Source organism: Olea europaea, chromosome 1 (assembly GCF_002742605.1).
Source record: "Olea europaea var. sylvestris chromosome 1, O_europaea_v1, whole genome shotgun sequence".
Classification (NCBI taxonomy): Eukaryota; Viridiplantae; Streptophyta; class Magnoliopsida; order Lamiales; family Oleaceae; genus Olea; species Olea europaea.
In genome coordinates this window covers 33,009,977-33,018,102 of record NC_036237.1, presented here as the reverse complement: position 1 = coordinate 33,018,102, position 8,126 = coordinate 33,009,977, and the positions used below count along the sequence as shown (strand labels likewise).

The following is an 8,126-nucleotide window of genomic DNA, read 5'->3' as shown; positions in this document are numbered from 1 at the left end:
CAATTGGTATCAAAGATAACAATTTCCTATGCTCGAATACTTCTCAAACAGATTGAGTTTTCATTACCCTAATATTTGCGCGCGCACACACACACACACACAAAAATTCATTATCATATGGTTCACAAAAAAGTATATAGTATCTCATTTCTTTGATTCTTTCATATTCCTATGGTAGAATGGTAGGATAGCAAGGGAAAAAGAATTTGGATAGAAAGTCAATAATATCTGTTCAATAATCAATAGTCTTCATGTTGAGTAGAGACATCCGAAACTTTGCCTTGTGCGTCGTGCATTTGCCCCCAGACAGATCAATTGATGGATAGAGGTTCATCTTGTGTCGAATATGCTAATCCGGATTCTCTTGGGACAATAATCATTACCTTCGGTAACATTGACTATAATGGAAGGTTTACTTTAGCTTGTAGTTGAAAAATATTGAAAATAAAGAAAATTGCAAAATTAACGAAAAGGATATTTTTCTAACTTTAACCTAATAATTAAGGAATGAAATAATTCAACTACAAAAATAAGATAATGTCTTAAAATTCATCCTAAAAATAAAGTGTCTAATCCTGGTAAATCTTCAAGAAAATATCTATTATGGTCTCAATAATAAGGTCGAATATGGCATGTACTAGCTAATAGAAACTTATAAGCATATATAGAAACTTATAAGCATATTACAATAAGTTATGAAAACTTTATTTTAATTGTTATTTGTAATTCTATAAATAGAGTTTTCTCTTTGCAATTCAAAGATGATAAGAGTTGTATAATTCCAATTCCTCTCTGTGTTAACTACTTCTCTAATACATCTATAATAAATTAATCTTTCACAAAGTTATCTATTATTTATGCGCTAAAATTTAATTTATTTGACTACTCTCACTTAGTTATCTTGAAGCACCCATGTATTACTAACAAATTTTTGCTATTTTACAAATAAAAATATATTAATTGATAATTATTTATAGGTCCTCTAACTTTCTAAGAGTGTATTTGATTGACATGAAAAATATCACCTAGAAAAGAAAATGTTTTCCATCTTTTGTGGAAAATAAAAACCACTTCTACCCAAGGAAAATGTTTTCTTTAAAAACAAGGAAAATTAAGCATATTTTCAAAAGTTGGAAAGTGTTTTCCATGGAAAAAAATAGCAATCGGACATTCCAAGTAGGAATTTGGATGGAAATTGATATTTTTCATAAAAAATAAATGTAATCAAACACACCCTAAATGAATAGTATTATTGGTACCACTGCCAAAAACACGAGAACAAGAACACAAATTCAATCTGGTTGATTCTTTGTGAACACCTAGATAGTATATTCAAATTGAGAAAAAAGTCCACTTTTTAATGGATCAAAACTAGCTTTTAAAATATTTGAAAGAAAGCACTATCCTGGGCTGGCCCTAGGGCCAATCTACCTAGGCAAAGGCTTGGGGCCGTAAATTTGTGAGTTGGGCCTGGGGCCTCCAAATTCTGATGGCTCCCAAAAAAGAAAATAAAAGGGGGAAAATTAAATGTAATACCTTTAGTAATATAGTAATTTTTATAATACATTATATCATTTTTTATTCTTTTTCTACTGAATTTTTTAGAGTAAAAAGTAAAACACAAAAACTACATATACACATTAAATTGTTTATATTGGTAGCATATATTACTCTGACAAACAAGCCATAGTAAATTTCACAACACCCCGACCAAAATTCCCAAATTTATATCCATGTAATTCATTCAGCAAAAGCTTTTGATTCCTATCTAATTGCTGCAGTCTTTTCCTTCTCCTTATACATCAACTTGGACCTTTCGACAGATTGTTGCATTTTCTCGATGCATATTCCAAAACCAACTGGCTTATGATCCCAAGAGTTGTTCATCCTCAACCTCTTGTTCTTATCCTTGAGTGAATGCTGTGAAGTATCATTGTCCTATGCCATAAATAGTTTGCCTGCATTGTTAGAAAATGATGGAACAAAAGCCAAATCTTGCACATCAGAACTGAGATCACTAGTGACAGTTCACAAGGACGCCCCTGTGCACTGAAATCTAAGTGGTTCCCCACCATCGCTTGAAGTAAATTACCTGTCAATCCATCGCTTTCAAGAGCATCATCATTCGGCAAGACATTAATATTAAATCCATCCTCTACTGCCTTCTTTCCTTTTCCTTCCCATCGTCAATGTGACTACACCTCCTACCCTCTACGACACTACAACTTTTCAAGTAATGTCTTCCACATTGTTCTTCCCATCCAAAAGCCAATGCCCTTGCTCCTTCACCTCCTCATCCTTGCAATTCCCAGCATCCATCATCTCTATATTCTTCACTAATTCCTTCTTCCCCACATTTGTCCTAGCACTAGCTCCAAAATTGTGGCTTGAGCCTAGGGCCTCATAATAATTAATAGCTTAGGGCCTCTAGATTCTCAGGGCTGGCCTTGGCGATATCCAAGGATAAACACTAGACACAAAAATTCCCTTTGACTAGAATAAATACTAAGAAGTTAAACAAGTCGATCTATAGAGGACATGTGTCATCTCCTCTGTGCGTCGTACGTCCTCCACAAAAGATTCTAACGAGCAATAGCCTCTTTCATAATTGACAGAACGTTTGCTCTGATATCAATCTAATAGAGCTGGAAAGCGTGAGAACAAATAACACAAATTTAGTCTCGCTGATTCAAATATTCACGCTAAGATTTTGGAAGAACATTTATGAGCATAAGTTGAGTTTTAAAAGAAAGAAAGGGGTAGATTTTGGAGCTTGGATAGCATGGGATTGCGTTGCGAAGTAGAAGTATCTGGATCGATCAAACTGAGAGAAACTCTACGAACTTTTATTAATTAATCGAAACAACCATATTAATACCTAGTGTTTAAAAGAGTTTAAATAGTGACAAATCATTATAAAAAACCTGCGACTATACGAGGACAAAAATGCCCTTAAACAAATAGTCCTATGAGAATGATATGTGCACATACCTAATTTAGGCCATTGTTATTGTAATAGTGCAAGAACAAAAAATAAGAGCAACTAAAAATCCTAGGAAAAATATACGCATGAAAATCTAGAGATCTTCTTAAACAGGACTTACGGTCCATTTGGCATGGCCATCGAAGAGTCAAAAGAAGATTTTGAGACCCAAAAATTGCTTTTGACCCATTTAAATAATTTTATGAAAGTGCTTCTGGTAGTTAGAAGAGTTTTTAAAAGAAGTTGGTCAACTAAGACTTCCTCTAAAAGCACTACCGGAATATGATTTTTTTTTTGTAAAAATTAGTTTTCAAATAAAAACTAAGATAGCTTCTTCCAAAAACTCTTATATAGGAAGCAAAAGACACGCCAAACAGGCCCTTAAAGTGTTAAAATATAAGAATGGGACTTTTAAGTGTTAAAATTGGTGTTTTGAAATGCACAGGGACAAAAAAATAGTACTTCTACTGTATCAGACAAGAAACTTAGAGCCTATTTGGTTTGGTTTGGATTAAATTTGATTTTAATCTAAGAGGGTGTTTGATAGTGATTAAAATTAGATTTTTTAGTAAATTGTGATACAAATTTTTGAAATGCGAGGTTGAAAAATCGTGGAATTTATGAAAGATGTGGTTAATATTGATTGTTTGACTTTGACTTAAATTAAAATTAGATTTTAATCCGTACCAAACATACTATAAGTCAAAGTCAAACAATCAATATTAACCACATCTTTCATGAGTTGCACAACTTTTTAACCACACATTTCAAAAATTTCTAATAGAATCTATTAAAAAATCTAATTTTAATCCCCTCAAACATCCTCTTAATGATGAATCTTATGGTGGGTAAGAAATTAAAATATTTTATGCACACTCAAATTGCTTTGTCTTTGCTACACAACATTGAACATAAGAAAAATGGAAAAGTTGTTAATAAATGATAGGAGATATTAGACACTAATAATTGATCAAATAAAAAAAGTCCCCAAATGTCAAAAATGAACAAGAGCGAGCGTCTTAATGGAGTTATTCGAAAGAATTCAGTTTGCCAAATATTAAGTATATTAACAATGAAAAAGGAATTGAAGATAACATAATGAATAGAATTAGAACATATTAGTTGAATTGAAGAAATGGAAGGTTAAAATGTCACTTCTACAAAATAATTGTTAGATAGAGTAACTTCATGAAATGGAATACTTAATAAATGATAAGAACAACCACCATAGGGTTGAAATAAAATAAATATAATGAAAATGAGAATGAGAATATAGGTTAACAAAATTAGTTGACACCCATCAAGGTAAATTAAAAAAAGACTTCAATTGTTGAGACATTTTGTGCAGACTTAAAAATAATTCTCGTTCATTAGAATGACACTCTCTCTAAAATAGGTTTAGCAAATGAGACATACCAAAATTAACATGATCCGTGGTTCAAGTACATGTTGCGACATAACCTAGTGTTCTCAACTTCTTCAACTAGAATTTGTTCCATAAACACCTCAGAATAAATGAACAAAAAAATACAAAAGTAACAAGCAACCTAACTGATAACTGCTGGCGTCCACGTAGGAACATACGACAGTAGCAGCAGAAGACCATTTTTCTGGCCTATAAGATTGCTGTACAGGTGAAATCATGGAAAAACACAAAACAATTTGGCAGCGCATATAGGCACACGGCAGCAAATATGAGGAAGCGAACCATGCGAGTTTTCTTTGAAAAAATCAAGCATGGACTATGGAGAAGCGCAGCAACTTTTGTACTGACAAAATATAGTATAAAATTCTCAAAATTAAAGCTACTAATTTCTATAAAAATCCTTAATCTACACTCAAAAGCCTCGATTCAAAAACTTATAATTCAGTAAATTTACGCAAAATAAAACACTTTGCACTATAAGATCAGATAATACATTTGAAAAATTTAGAACACACTCTCGCAACGGGAATAGAATAACTAACCTGTTGCTGCTACAGAAACGGTAGAGTTTCCCACGGCTGGAAAAGATAATAACATTAACATCAACTTCGCAGAGAACAGCCAGCTCTTTCGCCTTCTTTATCAATCCATTCCTTCTCTTCGTAAAAGTTACTTGTCTTGAGCTCTTGTTCTCGATTCGCTTTATCTCCAACTTCCTGCGCCCCATTGTTCAAATACAATTCAGTTAAAAAACACTGAAGATTTATTGAAGAAAGAAAGAAATTGACTGAATTCCCAATTGGGAAAATGGGGATTTTGGCGGTTTTTTCACTTCTCCGATCCTCTTTTTTATACGGGTCAAAACTCCTTTTTTTTTTTTTTTTTTTTTTTTTGGGTCAAAACTCCGTTTTTTTTTTTTTTTTTTGGTAAATGGTAATTCAACAGTCGCATCAATTTCGTGGCTTTTTCTGAATCAATAAAAGTATAAAATTCGAAGAGGATAACTGTCAAAATCTTTTCCAAGCAGAATTGGACACGTGGAGAATAGCGTAGCTTAAGCTGGGTTTCGTGTGTTCCGATCATAAAAAATGTTAATATTGCAGTTACTCATTGAAACGGCGTGGCCGTGTGCCCAGCCAATCATGTCGCCATGTTTACCGCCAAAGTCGGTCAGAGGTAAATAACAGATAATTGGCAAAAACTAATCCGATATGTCTTCATTGGAATAATTGTTCTCGTAGTCAAATCAACTTCATATGAATGAATCCAATAGCAACACTTAAAAAAAAAAACATTATAACCAATTTGCTAAGAGAGAGAGAGAGAACGAAAAGGGGAAAAAGCTAAGACTGCGATTTGCTTAGTTTTCTATTTTTCATGATCGATTTCAAAATGATTTTTAATTTTTTTAGAAAACGTTGCGTTTTGTGCATTTTTCCCGTTTTGGACATATATAACAAAAAACGCTCAAAACGATAAAAAATCGTTTACGTTTTTAGTTATAAATTTTATCTCGTTTTTGAAAACGCATTTTCGAAAATAACGAACCAAATACATTTTCCACATTTTCGAAAACGGAAAATGGAAAACGGTCCGAAAACACCAAACCAACAGCAAGCTAGTGTTTTACACATGAAAAAATAAAATATAAAATAGTAAAGTAAATCTGGATATGAATTTAATTTAATTTTAATAATGGATTGAGAGCATATTGCTAAGAATAATTCAGATATGAATAGTACCTTGGAGTGTCTATACATGCGAGGAGAAGGTAATTACTTTATGCTTCACGAATAGGAATGGTTTAAGGATATATTTGAAGTATATGAAATATGATTGTGTTACATGTACACAAATTACAAATTTATTTATTGACAGATGATGCGGTAAAATATAATTGAGTCAAAATTTCACCAACTAAAAAAAAAAAAAAAAAAAAATCACCAACTTTCTTTTGGTTACTTTATCAATCTATAAAAGAATTTGTAAATGATGATGTACAACTAACATTTTGTAAAAAAAAATTTGGTACTATTGAATTATGGGAACCAGACGTCAATAAATCTTCCCTCATAAATATCAAATAAATATGTTTGATTGGTTTAGAAAATGTTGTATTTTTCATCTTTTATTGTGGGGGGGGGGGGGGGGGGGGGGGGGGGAGTTTTGGTTTTGGGGGGGGGGGGGGGGGGAGAGATATTACGTGTGTAAATTGCCTAGAAAAAGAAAAACTTAACCCCCTCCCCCCATTGGTAAAAGTTAGATTGGAAAAAAATGAAAGAAAAAGAAATGCAAAAGTTGAGTTTAGATTTCCAGAATGAGAATTACCAATTGTCAATTATCTTTAAATTACATGATGTGTGAATATTTATAGGCGAATAAAAACAATCGAGGTCTTTCAGATACTTGATACGTGTCATTATCCCAAGGACTTACATATCAAGCTCAATGATGTCACTGTATAGCCGTCATAGGCCTATGAACACCCCCACACCTTTTCTTAGGTAAATAAGAGGAGAACAACAACTAGTCACATTTGCAAAAATGTCACATCAATTAAATTACACATGGCTCAATTTGTTAGTTGTAACTTGGTTTGGGCATCAAGTGTTTGTCCTAAACTTCCTCAGACTCAAGAGGCGAGATAATTAAATCAATGCTCACCAAACTTTATCTTAGGTTACCACTTGCTCATCCAACTAAAAATGATTACTCTTTTCTTACTCATCTTTTCAAACGTTTACTCATCCATCACTCTTTTCTAAACTGTTACCTACAATTAACTGAAATTGCAACATATACAATGGAAAGCTGATTTGGCATATTTTGTCCGTTAATTTGTCCACTTGTTTGAAACACGCTTGCTTTCTTGAAACCTTAAAATCAAAATCTAAACTCAAAATCACCCACAATTGAAATCCTCAATTGTGCAAAGATAAACCAGAAGAAAAAGAAGAAGATGCAAATGTGGTACTAAAAATTCGAACTTCAGAATGGTACCACTGAGACCCAGAATAATGTATGGGAGAGATATGTTGAAGCAGAACCAAAGCATGGTGAAAAATGGTAAGTAATATCAAAGACTCTGGGGAATTCTCACCAGCCAGCAGAAGCCATCTTGAAGAAAGTGGTATTGCACTTGAAAAGAAAGAGAATGCTGTCGAGTACAAGGAGAACTCGTTTTCTGTAATTTCAATTTATCACTTTCCTGGTTTTTGGATCTTGTAACGGTAGAAGACGAAGTTACATCCAAACATACAGAAGCAAATGTATGCAAAAGAATTAAAGATAATAAGCTGCTTGAACCTTTGTAACAAGTATTGACCATCCAATATGTAACTGCATTCTCGTATCTACAAATGTGGGAAAAGGAAATATCATTTTTTCCTTGGTAACATTTCATGCTTCTCCCATAAAAGTTTGTTTCATAATCAAATCAAAAATGAACTTCAAATGTGAGCATCTGTAATTGTTGAAGCTTCGCAGATCTTTAGGCTGGTAATAAGTGCTGGTTTAAGGAAATGGTAGTTACTGATAATCTAGTAGTAGGGAAAAACATTTTATCCAGATTTGGCTCTGTTGATAGCAATACAATGATGATCTGAAAAACTAGATTTGACAAACAAGTTCAAATTAAATAAATGTTAGATTAGACAACAATCCAGGAGACACCGAGATTCTTTTATAATTTGCAAGCAAATTTTGTTCAGCCTAGGA

The 8,126-nt window shown here is 32.9% G+C and overlaps 1 protein-coding gene across 1 annotated transcript in view; it reads right to left on the bottom strand.

Moving 5' to 3' along the window:
- Positions 1–5,296, bottom strand: part of LOC111401745 (agamous-like MADS-box protein AGL27) — a 39,006-nt gene extending 33,710 nt beyond the window's left edge. The window contains exon 1 of the mRNA XM_023029627.1: positions 4,952–5,296. Coding sequence (XP_022885395.1) covers positions 4,952–5,136 — 185 coding nt within the window. The 5' untranslated portion in view covers positions 5,137–5,296. The remainder of the gene's footprint in view (positions 1–4,951) is intronic.
- Positions 5,297–8,126: the final 2,830 nt, after the last annotated feature.